The sequence below is a fragment of the Pteropus medius genome, unplaced genomic scaffold (genome assembly GCF_902729225.1).
Source record: "Pteropus medius unplaced genomic scaffold, Ma_sr-lr_union100, whole genome shotgun sequence".
NCBI classification, from domain to species: domain Eukaryota; kingdom Metazoa; phylum Chordata; class Mammalia; order Chiroptera; family Pteropodidae; genus Pteropus; species Pteropus medius.
This window is the reverse complement of record NW_024346667.1, coordinates 7,318,123-7,340,782: the sequence shown is the minus strand read 5'-3', so window position 1 is coordinate 7,340,782 and position 22,660 is coordinate 7,318,123. Positions and strand designations below refer to the sequence as shown.

The 22,660-nt window shown below is 32.4% G+C and overlaps 1 protein-coding gene across 5 annotated transcripts in view; it reads right to left on the bottom strand.

The window, feature by feature from the left end:
* The window catches only part of LRBA (LPS responsive beige-like anchor protein), a 549,008-nt gene that overhangs the window by 485,685 nt on the left and 40,663 nt on the right, over positions 1–22,660 (bottom strand). For all 5 annotated transcript variants that reach the window (XM_039875986.1, XM_039875985.1, XM_039875984.1 and 2 more), the window contains 2 exons: positions 3,547–3,778; positions 3,230–3,330 (listed from right to left, as the gene is read on the bottom strand). In XM_039875986.1, coding sequence (XP_039731920.1) covers positions 3,230–3,330; positions 3,547–3,778 — 333 coding nt within the window. The remainder of the gene's footprint in view (positions 1–3,229; positions 3,331–3,546; positions 3,779–22,660) is intronic.

Genomic DNA, 22,660 nt, shown 5'->3' with positions numbered 1-22,660 from the left:
TTAACCATACTGTTTATTATAAGAATGTAATAACAATTTAACTAAAATCGCATTGATTTTTTAACACAAATATCAAAATGAAATAAAAAATAACCGCTGTCAAAAAAACACAGTATTTTAGTATTTCCATCTATAGAAATCATTCCTCAAATTTTCCTTTTCCATAAACCAATCAACAAAAAATACATTAAGATATGCGCTTCTTCCACATACACTGCTGGGAGACTGTAAACTGGTAAAGCCTTTCAAGAAATAATCTAGAAGTCATGTTTCAAGAGTCTTTAAAAATGATGACTATTGATATATTATTTCCATATGTAAAAATCCCTGCTATTGTAATAATCAGAAGGCGGATAAAGATTTAGATAAAGGGATTTTTACCACACTGATGTTAATACCAAAACTACAGAAATATAATAAATGTCTGAGTAATGCTGTTTTATTAATAGTTCATTATTTTTCCCTGCTTCTCCTATCCTAATCCCATAAGCAACTACATTAACATGTTTAATATTTTTATATGTGTCCCTTCGAAAATGTTGTGATTTACTTATTTAAACAATGTTGAATTAGATATATCATTCTGTTTCTTACTCTCTTCCTGCTTTCTGCAAGATGATTACTCTATGTATTGATTCTGTTACATAATATTATCTACTCTACACTGTAAACACATTTTACCTATCTATACTCCTAAGGATAAACACCCATGTTGACATTTCACTGGCATCAAAAATAATACTTCAGTGAACACCCTCGTGTGTATTTTCTTATAGAACTATGTGGCAATTTATTGGAGCATGAAATGAGCAAATTACTATGCCATTGGATAAGGAGTACAATTTATGTGGCTAAGTAGTGCTAGATTACTCTTGAGGTAGGCTCAACTGGTGTTCATTCTAACCAAGAGCACAGATTTAAAATAAGCCTATTCCTCAAATTATACTGCTATTGTCCAACTTTATAATCCTTGATACTCACAGATGTAAGGTGACATATCAATATTGTTATAATTTGAACATCTCTAATTATTAGTGATTTTTTGTTTATTTGATTGTGAAGTTTCTATCTCTGTAAATTACTATCTGGTAATATCCTTTGCTGCTTTCTTATAATTTTCTATATTCATCAACTACAAAAATGTATTAATTATATATTCAGAATAAATAATTTGAATAATTCAAAACAAAAGCAAACCAGTATGCACTTCTTCTTCTAGACATGCTACAGTAACAGGACCTAGACTAACTTACCAATTCACCATAAACAACTACGGTACAAAAGGTTTGAAACAAAAACTGTTTTCAGACAGGGAAGAAGAGGTAGCTCAAGACTGTGGTCCTTGAGAAAGAGAAACAAAATAAACCATGAGATTATCCAAACTTTCTACCCGGAGTCGATTTCCTTATCAGTACATACAGAGGGAAACCAAATAGAACTTGAAGGTCTCAATGAGTTGATGAGGCAAAAACTGAATTATGGGTAGTCTGAGGTGGGTTGAAGATTCAGGGCAGAGTACTACAGAGGAAAGAACTGTGTAGACAAAAAGCTCCAGAAATCTGAAATGACTCTTCGGCTTAATACCAAACTGTTCACTTCTACTTTAAAACTCAACAAGGTGAGGCCAAGATATTAACAGCTATAAGTCAAAGAATTCCCACAGTTAATATAGAGCCAGGAATTATTTAAGATCCTACTACACACTGTGGAGAGATCACAGTCTACACTACCTTTTATTGCATGTATAAGACTTATTAAAAGACCCTAGAAAAGTCAGGTGTGGAAAATAAGGCTGAACTAGAGTAACAGTCAATCTAGATCTGACTCAAAAAAACTTTAAAACTATCCTAAAAGGATAGTTGACTCATAGTAACTCATCTTTCTGCAAAAACAGTCTAACAATATTAAAAGAAATATAACAAAATCCAGCAGTAAACAAAAAATAATTCACTATGTCTAATATCACTATGTCTAAAATCACTAGCATAAGCAAGAAAGCGTGACCTATAAGGGGAGGCAAAGTCAGTGAGTAAAAAACTCATCTAGAAAATAACAGATGATAGAATTAGTAGACAAGAACATTAAAGCAGCTATAAAAATTTGCTAAATGTTTTCAAAGATTTAAAAGAAAACAAGCATAATGAGGTAAAATGGAAAATATTAAAAAGAACCTAATTTACAGAAATAAATGTGAAATCTGAAATTTTTAATGGATAGAATCAACACACTGCAGAAGGAAACATAAGATACCTTAAAAATATAGCAATAAAGCAATCTAAAATAAAGCAGAAAAAGACTGAAAAAAAGTGAACAGATTTCAGTAACTGTAGAACACTATCAAGAGGGCTACCATACATGTAATTGGAGTCCCACAAGGAGAGGAGAGGGGACAAAAATGGTATTTGAAGAAACAATGAATAAAATATTTCAAAATCTGATGAAAATTACATTATAAACCCACAGATTCAAGGGCTCTAATAAGAATAAACACAAGGTAAACCATATCCAGAAACATAAAATTGCTGAAAATCAGGAATATAATCTTAAAAACAGAGAACTAGAATTTAATACAAACAAGCTAGAGTCTAACCATTTTACCACAATAGTGTATAACTGCGAGCAAATTTAAACATACAGAACTAGGTTAAGGATGAGTTGGCTGAGCAGTTGCTATAGGCAATGATTTGTAAAGGATACTAAAATAAGCCAACAAATGCAATAAAAACAGAAAATATTTACTACTATTCCTCTAAGGGGTAAGTAACTAAGTGGTAGAAAGAGTTTGATAAGGCAATTGGAATTCAAAATAAGTTGACCATCATTATCACTACCAACCATCACAAAGGACCACAAAATTGCACCTAAGGAGGGTAGATTCAATTACCTGCAGAGCTTCTGTTCACTGAAAACTTAGAATAGTGAAAATATTTTTCAATATTTATTCACATTTAAGGGCCACAGGTAAACTACACAGATCAACAGAAAGAGAAGCTAGGTGCTGCTACCTAACATTTTTATTTTTTTGTCCTTCCTTACTCTTTTTCTCAAAAAATGCTGAATATATATTGAAGAATAACAATTTGAAGAAGGATCAAATAATTCGACTGCCTGGAACATCCAGTTATCTCAGTCCATACTTGTGCTATTTCAGTTGGTCTCTTCCTCTCAATTTGACATTTGACACCTCTGTATACTTTCAAATACCAAAGAGTATTTAGGTTTATCTTACCCATTGTCCTTTATCTCCTTGAAGTTTACTGAAGAATAGCTTTAGTTCTCGAACTGTCAAATTATAGCTCGCCAGCACTCCCAACATGTCAACTAAAAGATCTGGAAACAAAGAAAACAATAAAATAATTAAGCTACTTATATTTCTTAAAAGATTAATATATACCATGCTTAATTAAGACTTTGGACACAAAAGTTCCAGGTACATGGTAGATGCTCAAATATTTCTTAAATAAATACTACTAAATAAGAAAAATACAGTCATTAAGGATCAAATTTTATTTCTTCATACCCACTGCACTACAGGAAAAGTCATACCTGCTATCATATTGTCAACTTTTTCAATTTTCCCAAGCACTTTTTCAACAAGGCCTACTTCAGTGCAGACTTGAAGGTTTCGTATGCTTTTCTTCAGAATGGCTGTAAACATGCTCCAGACTTCTGCTTGGCAAGTGATGTCACATTTTTCTAGGAGATCCACCATACAGATGATACTCTCACCTTCTTGGATGATGAAATTCATTTCCAAATCAAACTGCCCTCCTACCAACTTCCAAAAGAAAAAAAAAATTACAAACATTACTATTTCTTCAATGAAACTAGAGCATGCTCCTTAGCCTTAGATTGGCACTAACTACCCATACACATTCTCCTGATTAAGGTCTAAAAAAAAAAAAAAGCACAGCTCTAAAAATCTCAAAGAAATCTTCAAATTAAGATAGCACAAAGTCAAGCAAAACTTAGAATAGTGAAAATATTTTTCAATAAAAACAAATAAAGGATGTCTTAGGTAAACTGCTACATACTGCCCTGATATGAATAAAGATCTACCTTAGCTCTATAATTGCTTCTAATTCAATATTTCATTTATGAATTATAAACTCTGAAAACTACTCAAAGCAACCTAATGGTCATTTGATATACCTATATAAGATATGGGCTCACAGCAAAAATAAAAAACTAAACATGGCTCAGGGTGGACACAACACTTGTAGTTTATATTTGTCAAATTCTCGTTTATTATACCTACTCATTCTGATCCCTCTCCTTCCTTGTCAATAATCAGGATAACACAAACATAATCACACACCCAAAGTCAATAATCAAGAAAACTTATTTCACTGATATGACCATCGGAAAATCCATCTAGAGTAAGCTACACTAACCTATCCCCACCTTGCCGTCTCACCCACAGCATCCTCCCATAGACAGATTTATAAATTTTAACAAGTCCCAAATGTTTAAAGGAATTAAAATACTTTTACAATTATCTTTGCAGAGCTAACCTTTAAAATTAGATTTTTTAAAGAGCACCTACACTCTTGACTTTCTGAATACATCTTGGTTTTTCATTATGCATTCCAAAACCCCAAAGGTGGGCAAGAATTAGGAGAAAGTGAACTTTACAAAACAAAATCCAACAGCTCATAAAAGAATGACATAACCAAATAGAGTTTACTCCAGAAAAGCAAGGATGGTTCAAAAGTAGGACATCAACTAAAACTCCTTACAGCCAGCGATCAATATGTGTCCCAGGTTCTGCCAAATATATACACTGGCATGAGAAAGAAAAAATGGAAAAATGAACAACATGAGGCAGTATCTGCTGCAGGAAGACTTCCTGGCAAGCACAGTGGTTAAGGCATTTGGTTCTTCTAAGAACGCTCTGGCAGACATTTTAGTGCACTATTCTTGCATCATCAGTAACAAGCAGCATAAGGAGATGACAGCTGAGTTTCTGCTAAGAATCCCTGGGTGTGATTGAGCCAATTCTCCTAGCTACATGCTTAGTTCCCTAGTGCATCCCAAAATTCTATAAGCTACATAAAAACTCTAATATAGACTTTTTTGGAGGGAGGTGAATATTATTTGCTTGTTTTGTTTTTTATTCTGAAATAATTTCAAAGGTTCAAAAAGTTGTAAAATATAATTCTTGTATACCCTCTGCCCAGCTTCCCCAATGTGAATATATTACATAATCATAGTACAAGAATTAAAACAGGAAATTAACAGTGATAGAATAACATTAACAAATCTACAGATTTTGCTCAAATGCTGTCACTTGTCACACTAATGTCATTTTTCTGATGCAGGATCAGCATCCCCTTAGTCTTCTCCAAACTGAGAGAGTTACACAGATAGTCTTTGACTTTCATGATTTTGACACAATGAACAGGTATCTGCCAGTATTTTACAGACCATATTCCAATCTGAATGTTTCCTTCATGTTTAAATTTAGGTTATGCATTTTTGGTTAAAAAAAAAAAAAAAAAAAAGCCCCAGAAGTGATGTGTGTCTCTCTCAATGTATCATTTCAGATGGTATCTAATGTCAATATGTCTCACAATTGGTGATGTTAAAGCTTTGATCAACATATTTAAGGTAATGCCAGATTTTTTCCATTTTAAAGTGACTATCTTTCATTTAGAAATTTTTAAGGATCTTGTGGAGGATACTTTGAGACTACAAATATCTTGTTTCTCGTTATACTTTTAAGAATCCATTCATGGATCTTACCTGCAAATGTTATTACTGTGACATTGCTAAATGATGATTTTATATTTTCATCAGACTTTGCACATTTATTAATAGAAAAAGCCTTTTTTAAAATAATAAAATTTATCACACATGAAAAGCCACATCATACTCAAATAGGAAAACTGGAATGATTCTCACAAAAGTAAAAAACAAGAATAAGATGCATTATCATCACTTTCATATTATTCTGGAGATACGGAAGTCACGTTTAGTCAAAAGGCAGCAACCTGCAGAAATATCAGAGTACAAGGATTTAAATTACAATTATTTTCAGATAATACTATATATAACTGGAAAACCAAGGAGCTTCAACTAAAAATTTACTATAAATAAGGAAGTTCTTGGTAATGAAACTAATGACTCAGTTAACAATACGAATCATGCTCAAAAGAATTATAATAGAAGCCAGCCATAAATGGCTACCTTAACTAGAAATTTATTCTGTAGATACATTGAGGTATTGATATTAGATACGAGAACTTCATTTTAGCATTATTAAAGCAGAAAATAAAAGAAACAATCCCCCAAAGAAAACATTATAAGCTAATGGTTAGCAAGTTGTGCAAAACTACATAATGGAATATGATGCAACCACTGAAAAGAATGAGGTAGCCCCATTTGACATGGAACGATCCCTAGAATACATTGTTTAAGTGAGAAATCAAAGTGAAAAAAAAGTGTGAATAGTAGGCTACAATATGAGCATAAAATGTTTACATATAGATATATACCTAAGAATGATACACAAGAAACTAAATATTAATTGCCTCTGAACAGGTAACTGAACAATTGAAAAAAAGGGCAAAGGAGAGTTTTTAGTATATACACTTTGAGAAATCATCCACAGAAATCTAAACAGGTGAAAAACCTAGTTGCAACTAACTTAAGAGATCTTACCTTCACCTTAATATTACTCACACCAATTTTGCATTCAGATCTGTTTATTACCATCAGTAACCATCTTTCCTAAACTATAGAATTAATTTCTGAAAGTAATTTCAAAAAAAAAATAATCCCAAATATTTCACCAGCTTTTAAATTGAGATTATACTGTGAAAGCAATATCCAGTCAGGTGTTTTAAATATTTCTCCATTGCTTTAAATATCATAAAATATGCTTTTCAAAGATAAAAATTGATGGCAGAAATTGGTACATACAAATGTATGGCATATTTGATAAACTATATGTATGCATATCTATTATGCTTAAAAAGCACACACAGGGTCTACAGTATGTCATGTTAACCCTTTCTAATAGTTATTTGAAACTGATCAACCTTCAAAACACAAATTAGTTTCCAATGACAAGGATCATAATCTAAGTCCAGGCACTGGCTAGTTATTATCTGAGCTGTAGTAATGGCTCTGCACTACAAAATGTAATCTTCCCAAATGTCACAGTAAGTTATGAATATCTGAGCAGCCTAATGCACTTTACTAGCCATGAAATGTGAAAATGTAATCTTATTACCTTTTTTATGGTTGTATTTTTTTTTGAATAATGTAGCCTGGAAACTGATGTATAGTCTTTTTCTGCCTTTTAGCATGATTTGGTTTCCTTTGCTATATAGAACATTTTTCAAAACTCTCCATTTCAACATGTTTTAGTCTTGGCCTGAACTTCATAAACAATTTTTATAGCAAACCTTCAGGGTGGCATAGTATGCTTTCTATAGGTTACAGTTTAATGTGCAGGTTTATAGAAATTTTAAAACATTATTCAAAGAATGCAAACACACCTTCACAAATTTTATATTAGAACCTTAATTGGGCATGCTAATTTTCTTTTCAATGATTATATATAAAAAAGTGCTTTAAGTTGAAATTAGTAATTAAACCTAAGTGACTTGTCTTTTCAGAAAACCAAGAAATAGATATAGACCAAAAATAATGTTTTCTTAAAAGATTTATGAAACTGGAAAGGCAGTAATACACAGAAAATTCTAATACTTCAACTGAATCTATGTTTTCTCTGGCAACTTGCTAAATTTTTCCTCAAAGATGTGGCAGGAATAAGGTATAACAGAAAAACTGAACAGAATACGATCACAGCTTATGCCTCTGACTAGATATTTTCCATCTCTTGTGACAAATCATTTTCACCCCCTGGGCTTGCCTATTAATTTGTAAAATGAGCTAAGTAAAGAGTAAGCTTCTTTTCTTTATCTGCATCCTTCGAAAATATACTTACTTTTAAAAAGTACCAATTTCAAGGTACCCAATTTATCCCTATGAATCCATTCCTAAGTGAATGTGACACTATATACGTTTATAGTCACTACAAACTAATTAACAGGGAGAAACTGAGGAATGATTACAATGCTGTGGCATAGATTATAATGTCTCCCAATTTACATTTTCTTTTTCTTCCGTAACAATAAAGAGTTTCTAATTTGGTACATGGGGCCCAGGCAAAATATCTCACTTCCCAGCTTTCCCTGAAGTTAATATCCATGGGACCAACTTGTGACCAAGAAGGATAGTAATATGTGCATCTTCTGGATATAACTCTTAAAAGGAAGGTAACATGATTTCTCTCTACAACTTTCCTTCTTCCTCTTATATAAGATACTGAAATAATGGCAAGAGTTAAAGTAGCCATCTTAAAATTTATGTTGTAACTTTTATGTTAAAGATGACAGAGCAGAAAGATCTATGGATCTGGTCAATTACAAAACTGTCTCTGTAGCCCTGGACCATTTAACTGCCCAAGCTTTCATCTGAAGGACAAATACACTTCTACCTTGTTTAAGCCACTGTTATTTGGGGTCTATTATATCAGCTTAAAATCTATATCCTGACTAACATATATGCTAGTGTTATTAGTTGCATTTTCTCAGAAATTGAAAAATATATATAACTATCTCAAGTGATATATCCCCACTCCCAACTCTTATACCAAAGCAGGAGATAAATCACCAAGTGTCTATTTTGACTTACTTTTAAAAGATGACAGTATGTCTTGATAAGCTTAGAAATAGCTCAATCCTGAATTTTACACAGCTGAATTTTAGACTCCACATGTCTTATAATAGCAGAGTTTCAATGTATATAAGTAATAAATAATAATGTACAGAAAAGTAAAAGATCAGATGTTATAATTACTACACAAGCCTTTTAAGATCATCCCTAACATTAAAGAAAATGCAGTAAGACTTTACCTTCATCAGTTATTAGTATAGAATATGTTGGTGGCGACATAATCGATCAGCATGTACTTTACTTTACATCAACTCTTTACTAAGAGTTAGCCAAAATAATACCCTACTCCTGAGTCAACATTTGCTGAAAGAGGTTTTTTAGGCTTGGAAATATGTCATTCAGTGACAAGAGCAATGTATTACAATGTTTAACAGTGCCAAGAAAGTATTCTCTAAATTAGAAAATGAAATGTTCAAAAATTTACTAAAATGTTCAATAAAATTTCAATAATTAAAAATTTCAATAATTTTACATATATTCTTACACCTCAGAAGTCCTCCTAAGATGGTGATCTTTGGTTTCAGCTTCATATGGATTTTTCCCAATCAGCCGAAAGTCTATTTTTGTATACCTCTAACATACAGATATATTTAGGCATTATGTATGACAGTATTTCTATAGAAAATGCCTGAAGAACATGGTTATCATGGAGGAGAGGATTACAAAAGGATTTCACTTTTAAAATTATAAATTTGTGACACATTTCAATTTTTCAAAATAAGTATGTGTTTTCTTTGAATCCAAGAGGAAAAAAGTAAGATATTTTAATCTCAATATGTGATGAACTGAATGTAGAAAACTAGACAGGAAAAAATAATGCTTCTTAGTTTGTATATTATTTGCAGAAATCAAATTGTATGCATTCTCATCAAAACTGAGGGAAGGGGAGCTCCTAGGCAATAAGGCTAGGAAATGGAAATTAGGTTACACTATCAAGTATCACCAATGAAAGATAAGTAAAATATCATAGTATCTTTTAGGGTGATATCTTAATTTTAATGATAATAAAATACTGTAATGGGTCACTTCCAAACTGTATTTTGCCCAAGATCTTTAACTATAAATAATTATACTTTGAGGGTTTTCAGAAACACAGTTCCTCTTACAAGGAACCATGATTAAGAGCATGGGTTATAAAGCCAGACTGTCTGAATGTGACTTCTGGTTCTACCAGATATCAAGTATATGGACAAGGGTGGAAAGGTCACCCATCTATAGCTCACATCCTCTTTTATAAAATTAGGGTAATAATGGAGTCCAGCTCCTTAAAGTTGTGAGGATTAAATGAACTAATACATATCTTAATTCATGTATATCCTCTTAGAGGAGGATAGAAGAACTCACTCTTCCTTCCATATACTATGAAAATTCTCACTTCAAAAATTCTAATATCTTCACCCAACAGTCATGGTAAGGCTGTAGTCTGTTTCTTTCTTCCTAGTGAACTAGAAATAGACAAATAAAATTTAAAAAGCATATTCCACTTAAAATATCTCCCTAATATAATGCACTAACTTAACTACTTTAACATCAAGGTAAGCTAAAGATGACAGCTTTCTGTTATGCTTTTATCATTCTAATTTCTAAGGTACTTTTTTTTATTTGATTGATATGATCCATACTTGTCTTGAACCACAAAAAGTTTTACACTCCAAGGATTTTTTTGTTCCTGTCATCTTTAACCAGGTGACTATATTCTTTAAAATCATGTAGCACCAGAGAAGGTACATTTAATTCATAACTTATCATAACTCTCTCATATCATCATCTCTATACTATTATTAATTTAACTGACACACTACCTCTATAGACTATAAGCACCACCATATGACATTCCATGACCCTTGCACAGTACCTCAGATCCACCTCATTCCAAGGTATACAAATGCCCCACCATCTTCACCTTTCAGAAGAGTGCTTTCTTCACTTACTTCACTTACTGAAATCTGACTCTCCATAGAAAGAACAACCACACAACCTCTTTCCTGTTAAAACTACTAGTTCTTTAACCCTCCAGTGAACAAGAAAAGAGTTGGGCTTTTCCTGGCTCCATTTCTTCTTCAAGACCATTACTCTTCCATATTTGGAAGACAGCTCATCATCCTTGGAGGTCCATGCCATCAATCCAAACCCACAACTATGAATCGTTCCTCATTGTTGTCATCTAGACTAACTCCCCCTCAGTCATTAAAGAGTTTAGGATCTCAGTCATAATTTCCCACTTCTCATCTGTTAAGATCTTGCTAAATTTGTTTCCATAGAAAAGATATATCTATAATCCCCAAAAAGTAACTTCTAATACCTAAGACTTCCTAAATCCAATTTCTTTCAATGTCACTCTACCTACTAGGGCTCCATCTTAAATCCTGAAATTGTCCTACCCAAAGAACTAAAAATGTCAAACTACTCTGATCATAACTTCCTATACTTTCCAGTTATCTCGTCACCCCATTTGTTATAAATGCTCTCTCATAGAAGACTTCCAGATACAACTGTTACAGCTCAAACTTAGCTTCTTACACAAGTTTTAAACTCATATGCCCTGCTGCCTATAGACAGCTAGCCACGCATACTACCTCAAAATAAACATGGCCTAAATATAACTGATCACATTCCCCCTAATCCTGCTATGATCGTTAGCCCAGTTGGTAATCCTCCCCACCCCGTCCACATGCCAGAAACCAGGATGTTACCTTCAACTCCATTCTCCCCATCCACAATGCCCAATTAATGAAGTAGTGCCAATTTTACTTAAAATTTCTTCAATATGTCCCTTCTTCCCCTTTCTTACCATCACCACCAAACTAGTAGAGGACTCCTTTATTACACATATAACACAACTCTCAGTACTGAATTTACTGAATTACATATCCATAAAATACAGAAGACTATTTACATGGTTGTGAATATTGGTCACAGTCTAGGAAGGCATGGGAAGAACTCGCTGGGAGAAGGAGGAAGCACAAGAGAGAGCAAAGTTGAAAAGAAAAAAATAAGAACCACATTTATAATTTTATACATGTGTATATAACGTGATTATATAAAATTATGTATGCAACTATATTCATAAAAAAGTTTATAACCCAAAGCAAATTTACTCTAAGCTTTATTTCTGAAGGCATTTATATATCCTATTTGCTCCATTCTTTACTATAAATCTTTTTTTGCACTTAAAAAAAAAATCAATCTGTTATTCTATTACATCCAATTCCTTTTTTCTAACTTAAGGAGCAAGTAATTAAGAGCAATATGGCTGTGGACTCTTCTATTAAGCTTCCGTTTATTAATCATACTAAAGGAACTGACCAGAGACTACTCTAGCCGCTAAGTACGGAACACTGTATAAGCTAACATATTCAACAGCCCCAACAAAGAATCGTTCTTTGCATAATCCCACTAAAATCAAATAAATTTTGAGGAAAAACTACAGGCTACATCCCCTCCAAAAAGTTTAGAATAAACATAAAGTCTTAAACAGGTTCTGAAGTAGAAAATCTTATTAACTTCATTTGATCTATATGACGAGAAAATTCTTATGTAAACTAAAACTTGTATTTTCTAGGAAAAAGAATACAAGTTATCAAACAATAACTTATGCAGCAAATTAAATATGGTCAATTATTTACTTGACTCAGACTTGAGATGAGACTTCTATCAGCAGTATTCTAACTCCATGAACTCAGCACCATCTTGCCTTTTTTGGAGGGGGAGGAGGAGGTTCCTTTGCCATTGCACTTAACTGGTTCAAAAAATGGTTGAAAACAAAACCCTAATAATCTTTAATAACCAAGTCATCAAATGGAACAGACACTCACATGTCCTCCTCCTACCTCTTCTCCCCTGGCCTTCAGTTACTTGTGAATTCACCATTTTAATACTGTCAAGATTAATAATACAAAGATTTTTTTTATAATTAAGGTACTACTGAACACACTAAGATACTAATTTCAAATTTATATCCCAGCATCATAATATTTGTTTTATATCATGTTATATAACATTATGATACAGTATTTCTGTTCAAGTTTCTTCATGTTTTTCGTCAGGGTAGATACTTACCTTATTGATAATTAAGATAACACTTGTCCACAGCATTTACCAAGGCCAAGGGAAAACTACACAGCATATAATATATGTCTACACTGTACTCTCACTACTTTTTGTACATTAGTCTCCATTTTGGCATCCCTTGTCTCCTATCCCCAGATGAACAGTAATCTTATTTTCTCCTCTGATACTCAATCTTCTTTCTGTATGAGCAAAATCCCACCCAAATCTAGTCTCTATTAAAGTGTCCAAAGCTCCAGTATTTTCTGTATATATGTCAATGTCTTCTACCCAACTCATAACTTTTCCTATGAGAATCTCCTCCACTTTGAGGAAAGAATTATGTTATAAAAGTAATTGTGCCTCCCTCAATAGCTGAAAGAACAACTAAACACAAAATCAGCAAGGATTAGAAGAACTGAACACCACCATCTATCAATAGGAACTACTGGATACTTATCGAAGACTCCACCCAAAAAACAGTAGAATATAGTTTTCAGGTGCCCATGAAACATATATGAAAATAGACTGTATCATAGGACATAATACAAACTTCAAAAAATTTGAAGGAATTGAAATTATATAGAGCGAATTCTCTGACCACAATGGAGTAAAACTAGAAATAGTAACAGAAAGATAAAGATACCAGAAAAAATCTCCCAACACTTGGAAACAAATACACTTCTAAATAATTGAGAGGTCGAACAGGAAAGCTCAAGGGAACTAAAAAAAAAAATACCATGAACTGAATCAAAATAAACATATCAAAATTTGTTAGCATAGCTAAAACAGCACTGTAGGGAAATTTACAGTACTAACTACATGCATATATTAGAAAAAAAATCTCAAATTAATAATCTTAACTTCCATTTTAAACACTTTAAACACTTAGTAGAAAAGCAAAACAAATATGAAACAAGCAGAAGGAAGGAAATAATAAAGAGCAAAAGTCAATGAAATTGAAAGCAGGAAAACAATAGAGAAAATCAATGAAATAAAGAGCTAGCTCTATGAAAAAAATTAGTAAAATTAAGAAAGCTTTTCCAAGACTGACAAAGAAACAAAAGAGACAAATTACGAATATCAGGAATTAAACAGAGAATATTACTACAGACCTTGCAGATGACAAAAGACTAAAGGACTACTACAAACAATTCTAAACAGATAATCTGAGAATGTAGATGAAATGGACCAATTCCTACACAGACACGCACACACACGTGCTATCACAACTTACCCAATATGAAGTAGATAATTTGAATAACCATATAACTATTAAGTAAATTCACTTCATAATTTTAGCTCTCAAAAAACAAATCTTAAGGTTCACATGGTTTCGTTCAAGAATTTTACCAAATGCTTAAAAAAGAATATCGATTTTACACTTCTCAATTCATTTTATGCAGGTATTACTCTGAAACTGAAACCAGACAAAAAAGTACAAAAAAATATTATACTATACACCAATATCCCTCATGAATATAGATGCAAAAATTCCTAACAAAATTTTAGCAAATAGAACTCAGCAATATATAAGAAGAATTACATACCACAACAAAATGGATTTTATTGCAAGGATGCAATGTTGTTTCAGTATTCAAAAATCAATCAATGTAATGCACCATATTAATAGGCTAAAGAAGAAAAATCACATGATCATATAGGTTGATGCAAAGAAAAAATATCTGACAAAAATTCAAAGCCTATTCATGATAAAACCTCTCAGAGGAATAGAAATAAAGGGAAACTTAGTCAACTTGATAAAAAGCATCTACATAACACCCACAACTAACATTATACTTTATAGTGAAAGACTGAATGCTGGCCCCTAAGAGGAGGAACAAGGCAAGGATGGCCATTCTCACCACTGTTATTCAACACAGTACTGGAAGCTCCAGCCAAGGCAATTGGCAAGAAGAGGAAATAAAAGGCATGCAGATCAGAAAGGAAGTAATAAAACTGTCTTTATTTGCATAAAACATGATTATCTATGTAGAAAATCCTAGACTTAACAAGTGAATTCAGCAAGGTCACAGGTTACAACATATAAAAATCAATTTCTTTTTTTAATTGTTTTTCTACATACTAACAATGAACATATGGACAATGAAATTAAAAATACAATACTATTTACAATTGCGCAAAAAACTTTGAAATACTTAGATGTAGCTAACAAAACATGTACAGGACTCTGATGCTGAAAACAAAATGATAGTTAAAGAAATAAAAGAAGATATAAATAAATGTAGAGACACATTGCATTCATAGTACAGATGTCAGTTTCCCCCCAAATATTGTCCTTTGAATTTAATACAGTTGCTATCATAATCTGAGCATGATTTTTACAGACATAGAAAGATTATTCCAAAAATTATATGGGAAAGCAAAGGAACTAGAATAGCAAAAACAATATTGAAAAAAAAAGATAAAATGGGAAGAATTAGTCTATCTGATTTCAAGATTTATACTGCTCCAGTGTTCAACACTATGAAGTATTGCCAGAGGGACAGACACATAAATCAATAAAACAGAACAGAGGACTCAGAAGTAGACCCACACAAATATGCCCAACACTTTTGACAAAGGCATAAAAGCATTTCAATGGATGAATTTCAACAAATGATGCTGGAGCAATTAGATATCCCTAGACAAACAAATGAACCTTTACCTAAGTATCATATCTTACATGAAAACTAAATATTAGAAAAACACATAGGAGAAAATCTTCAGGATTTAGGATTAGGCAAAGAGTTGTTAGACTCTGCAGAGTTCTTAGACAAAAGCAAGACCCATAAAAGGAAAAACTGAGAAACTGGACTGTATTGAAATTTTTTTAATTTGCTCTCAAAAGATCCTATTAAAGAGAATAAAGTGACAAGCTACAGACTAAAAGAAAATACTAGCAAACCACATCTGATAAAAGAAAATAGCAAAAGTAAATAAAGTTTCGAAATTCAACAGCAAAAAAAAATCCAATTAGGACAAAAAGTCAAAAGAATAGGTATTTGACCAAAGACGATATGCAGAAGACAAATAGCACATGAAAAGATGTTCAACATCATTAGCCATTAGAGAAAATCAAATTAAAACCACAATAAAGTATCATTACACATCTATCAGAATGGTCAAAAAAAAGTGACACCACCAACTGCTGGCAAGGATGCAGAAAACCTGAATCACTCATGTTTTAGCGAGACTGTAAAATGATACAGTCACTCTAAAGAACTGGTAGATTTTTAAGGAGACTAAATATGTAACTACTACTATTATGATCTAGAAAATGCACTTCTGGCACTTTTCCCAGAGGAATGAAAACATATGTTCACACAAAAACCTGTACACAAATTGTTATAGCAGCTTTATTGATCATAGCCAAAAAATGGAAACCAGATGTCCTTCAATGGGTAAGTAAATGGTTAAACTAACTGGTATATTCATACCATGGACTACTATTCAACAGTAAAAAGAAACAAACTATTAATACACACGACAATCTAGATGAATCTCCAGAGAATGTGCCCCCCCCAAAAAAAAGGTCATATAGTACATGATTCCACTTATAAAAAGTTATTGAACTGGCAAAATTATAGAACTAGAGAATAGACTGGATGTTGCCAGGATTAATGGGAGGTACAGAAGGAGGAATGTAAATGTGAATAAAGGGCAAAAGCGGAGATCTTTATGTGGCAGAAATTTTCTGTATCTTGATTATATCAATGTCAATATTAGACTATAGTTTGTAAGATTTTCCTATTGAAGGAATCTAAGGGTACAAGAGATTTCCTATATTATTTGTCATAACTGTATATGAATCTGTAATTATCTCAAAGTAAAGTTTAATTTACAAAAGTAACTGATGTGAGATGTGACTTTGTTCATAGGATTATTTCACTGATTATTTCCCATTGAAAAAACTATATTAACCTAAATGAATCTCTTATTGACAGAAAATAAGAGGCAAATTAAAGGGCAAGAAAACTCTCCTGGTCACAAATTCTGAAGCTAAAAACATACAAGTCTCAGTTTTTCGTTTTGTTTTGTTTTGTTTTTAACTCTCTTTCCCACTCAAGCCACGAAAAAAAAAAGTTGACATATTTAATCACTTACCCTACACCTAAAAAAAGTTTGTCATATATCAAAATATGACTAAGCATATATCGATATCACATAGTTTAACTATATATCCTATTGACTCAGATCAAATACTTGCATTATAGAAGATGCAAATTTAAACCTTCAAACAGGAAATGAAATTTTCTAAATCTATTACATAACTTCAGATGCATGTGTGCACTGAAGGCTAATAAATCATTTAAAACTTCATACATAGAACCTTTTTAAATTTGCATTTATCTACAGTAAATACTGCCATGTTCTTTAATAGATTGCTAGTTCAATCTAGCAAACTAGTGATTTATAGCAGATATATTTTAAAAATCAGAAATCTGTCACTGTATGACAACTAGTCAGAAGTCTACTGAACTTATATTACTCAGAATCGAAACATCATAGGATATGAAAGAGATAGTAAAATGTCATGCATTCTATAATCAAATCAATTTTTCCAGTATGAATTTGATTATATGTTTATGTATAACTGTTTAAAACTATAGAATCACATACACTTTAAGAAGACTATTACTTTAAAAACCTAGCTCTTTTCATCATTTCCTCAATGTTTCTAAACTATTTTAAAATACACTGTTAATATAACTTGAAGACTCTACAAGTCCTATTTTGAGCAACAGCAAAATTTAGGATATATTAAAGAAAGATCTGTATTATTAACTTTTCTCCAAAAAAGTGGACTTTTAGATCCTTACAATTTCATACCAATATTCTTAAGTAGGGAGATTTATCAGATGTGAAAAAAACTGTATAAAAAATAGTAAGGAAGAATAAACTGAAAACAATCTAAATGTCCACTGTAATAGACATTTGTTTTCGTCAGTGTTGCACTAACTCTTCCTCTAATCTTAACCCCGTTTCCTAGCATTCTTCGGGCAATAAAGTCACAGTACCTTACACCCAGGCCATAGACAGGACACTTAACTCAGGCCTGACACATGTAGTTCCACATTATCCTGGTCACAGCGCTTAACCCAGGGGTGAAAATGTAACCTAAATTAAGCCAATAAAAATTACCAATTTTTTTTTTTTTAATTGAGAGGTAGAAAAGAAGGCCTTTGGCCTTTTCAGTCAAAGCTGAAATGATATGTAAATTGGCAGATTCTAGCAGATATCTCTCCTGGCTTGTGTACAGAGAAATTCATCTGCACCATAATGGAAAAAGAATATTCTGGTGGCATCAACTTTCTAGTTCCAGCATCTGGTTCCAGAGTTTTCACAGCTTCATTCAATAATCTCTCCCGGTTCTACGGACCAATCAATTCCCCTTATACTTAAGCTAGTTTGACATTAATTTCTATCTCTTGAACCAAAAGTACAGAGTAATTTTAAAAAAAAGGAAATTAGTTGTGCAGCCATTTTTTTAAATGAAGTTTTTTATTTTCATTTCTACTTCTCTACCAACGATCTAACCGTATTAGAGCCAATGCCTTCTTTTTATAAAAACACTTTGTAACACCCCTATACTGTAACATCCCTCACTGAATTTCATCAATTTTTTTTTAAAAACTCTCAAAAATCAGCATGTGTCTTATTATTGATGGCATCATAAATTTAAACTAGCAGGTTTTTTCCTCAATGCTGCATAAATTAATGGCAGAGGTACAACAGATGACATCTTAGATTTTATAAAATGTAGTATATAATAAGACTGACCAAGAAATACAACAAAAAAGCTATACAGTGCTCTAATAAAAATAAAGGAGAAACAAAAATAATTTAAAATTTATTCTTCAATGTATAAATCCTTGTAAATGACCACTATATAAAGAATCTATAAGAACCTATGTGCCACTAGGAAAGCATATTAAGATCTGTACTGGGTACTCATAAACTATTCTATTCCAACTAGACATTATTCTTAATTCTTGGTAAAGTTCCAAATAAACAAAGTAGAAACAAAAAATCAATAAAGAAAACACTGGACCTGAACTACACTTTAGACAAAATGGACCTAACAGATATAGCACCTTTCTTCCAACAGCAGAATGTATGTTCTTCTTAAGTGCACACAGAACATTCTCCATAAGATCACATATTAAGTCATAAAACAAGTCTCAACAAATTTAAGAAGTCTGAAATCATATCAAATATCTTTTTCAACAAATCAATTATAGGTAGAAAACTGAAAGATTAACAAACACTCCCGAACAACCAACGGATCAAAGAAATCAGAAGGGAACTCAAAAACTATCTTGAGACATACAAAAATAAAAACACAACATTCCAAAATATACGAAATGCGGCTACAGCATTTCTAAGACAATTTATAGCGCTGAATTCCTACATTAAGAAAATAGAAAGATCTCAAATATACAACCTAACTTTACACCTCAAGTAACTAGGAAAAAAAAAAAAACTTAAGCCCAAAGTTTATAGAAAAAGGAAATAAAGATCAGAGCAGAAAGAAATGAAATGGAGGTTAGAAAGAAAAAAAATCAGTGAAACAAAGAGCTGATATTTTTGAAACGATAAACAATATCAACAAATGTTTAGCTTGACTAAGAAAAAAGAGAGAAAACTCAATATTAGAAATGAAAGAGGAGACATTACAACTGACATCACAAAAATACAAAAGATCCTAAGAGGCTACGATATGCCCATAAATCAGATAACCCAGAAGAAATAGAATTCTTAGAAATAAAACAACCTACCAAGTCTGAATCATGAAAAGAAGAAAATCTGAAGAGACCAATAACAAGTAAGGAGATTGAGTGTAATCAAAAATCTCTCGACAACAACAAAAAAAGGCCAAGACAAAATGGCTTCATTGGTGAATTCTACCAAACATTTAATGACAAATTAAAGCCAGTCCTTCTCAAATTCTTCCAAAAAAAACTAAAGAGGAGGGAACACTTCCAAACTCATTTACGAGGCCACCATTACCCTGATCCCAAAGCCAGAGACAGACACTACAAGAAAACTACAAGCCAGTATCCCTGATTAACATAAATACAAAAATCCTCAACAAAATACTAACAAACTGAATTCAATAGAACATTAAAAAGATTATACGTCAAGATTAAGTCAGGTATATATGTACCTGGGATGTAAAGATGGTCCAACATATCAAATTAATAAATGTGATACCACCTTAACAAAATGAAGAATAAAAGTCATATGATCATCTCAATAGATTCAAAAGCATCTGAAAAAATTCAACATCCTTTCATGACAAAAAGTTTACAAATTAGGTATAAAAGGAATGTACCTCAGAATAAAAATCATGTGACAAATCCATAGCTAACATACTCAATGGAGAAAAGCTTTTCCTTTAAGATAAGGAACAAGAGTGTCCGCTTTTATTCAATGGAGTACTGGAAGGCCTAGCCAGAGCAATTAGGCAAGAAAAAGAAACAAAAGGCATTCAAATTGAAAAGGAAGAAACAAAATTATCTCTGTTGGCAGATGACATAATCCTATAGAAAATTCTACAGTCTCCCCGAAACACTGGTAAAATAAACAAATTCATTAAAGTTGTAGGATAAAAATATCCATATACAAAGAAAATCAGTTGCATTTTTATACACTAACAATGAACTATCCAAAAAAGACAGTAAGAATATTCCATTTATAATAGCAACAGAAAGAATAAAGATCTCAGGAATAAACTTAACCAAGAAGGTAAAAGATCTGTATGTACACTGAAAAATATAAAACTAAAAAAAATAAATCAAAGAAGATATAAATGAAAAGATATTTATTTTTGGAACAATTAATATTAAAATACCCATTTTACTAAAAACAATCTACACATACAGTGCAATTCTGATCATAACCGCCATGGCATTTTTCACAGAATTAGGAAAATACAATCCTAAAATCCAAAGAGAACCACAAAAATAGCCAATACAATCTTAAAAACAAAGCTGGAGGTATCACATTTTCTGACTTCAAACTTCATTACAAAGTACATTACATACTGTAATTAAAACAGTATGGTACTAGTGTAAAAACAGACACATAAACAAATGATAACAGAATAGAGTGCCCACAAATAAATCCGTGAACATATGATAAACTGTCAACAAAGATGCAAGAATACACGTGGGTAAAAGATAGTCTGTTCAGCTAACGTTGCTGAAAAAAATGTATATTCATATGCTGATATTGGACCCCTAACTTACACCATAAACAAAAATCACCTCTAAATGGACTTAAGACTTAAATTTTAAGACCTGAAACCATAAAACTCTTAGAAGAAAACCTAGCAGACAAGCTCTTTGACAATGACTTGGCTATAATATTTTGGATTTGAAATAAAAAACAAGGGCAACAAAAGCAAAAATACACAAGTGAGACTATAGTAACTGAAAAGTTTCTGCACAGAAAAGGAAACAATGAACAAAATGAAAAGGCAACCTATAGAATGGGAGAACATATCTGCAAACCAGGTATCAGATAAGAAATTTCCAAAATATATAAAAAACTCCTACAATTCAATTAAAATAGGCTAAAGACCTGAATAGACATTTCTCCAAAGAAGATATACAAATGGCCAATAGTTATCTGCTCAAGTCACTAACCATCAGGAAAATGCAAATCAAAACAACAGAGACATCACCTTACACCTATAAGGATGCCACACACATATATCTGATATATTTTTATACACACATATAAAATACACACAGGATATGGAAAGGATATGGAAAAATTGGAATCCTTGTACACAGTGGGTGGAAATACAAAAAGGTGCAGCCACTATGGAAAATGATATGGAAGTTCCTCAAAAATGAAAAATAGAACTACCATATAATCTAGCAATCTCACGTCTGGGTATTTAGCCAAAAGAACTGAAATCAGGATCTGGAAGAGACATAGTAGCTCCTCCATAACCAGAGGGCATGTGTTCCAAGACACCCAGTGGATGCCTGGAACTACAGATAGTACAGAGAATCCTATGGTTTTTCCTATATATACCTATGATAAAGTTTAACACAAAACAGGCACAGTAAGAGAATAAAAGTAACTAATAATAAAATAGAACTATAACAATATACTGTAATAAAGTTATATGAAGTGGTCTCCCTCAAAATGGCTGTACTGTACTTGCCTTTTTTCCTCTTGTGATGATGTGAGACAGTACAATGCCTACGTGCTGAGATGAAGTGAGTGAATGACATAGGCGTTACAACGTCGTATTAGGCTACTATAAGGGTTACCTGAACACAAGCACTGCAACACCGCAACAGTCGATCTGATAACCAAGACGGCTATTAACAGACAGGTAGCTGTATACAGCATGGATATGGGGGACAAAGGCATGCTACGCATCCCAGGCAGCATGGCATGAGATTTCAGAAAAGCATGAAATGGAAAACTTATGAACTGTTTATTTCTGGAATTTTCCATTTAATATTTTTAGAACCAGTTCACCACAAGTAGCTGAAACTGTGGAAAGTAAAACTAGTAATAAGAAGGACTATTGTCCTAGTGTTCCAATGTTCATTACTGCACTATTCAAAGAGTCAAGATGTGGAAATAACCTAAATGCCCGTCAATAGATGAATGGACAAAGAAAATGTGGCATATAAATGCAATGGAATATAATTCAGCCTTGGGGTGGGGGGAGGAGGGAAATCTTGCAATATGTGACAATATGAATGAAACTTGAGGACAAATAAGCTAGTCACAGAAAGACAAATACTGTATGATTCCACTGACATGAAGTACCTAAAACAGTCAAAGTCACAGAATCATAGAGAACGGTGGTCGCCAGGGACTAGGGGGAGGG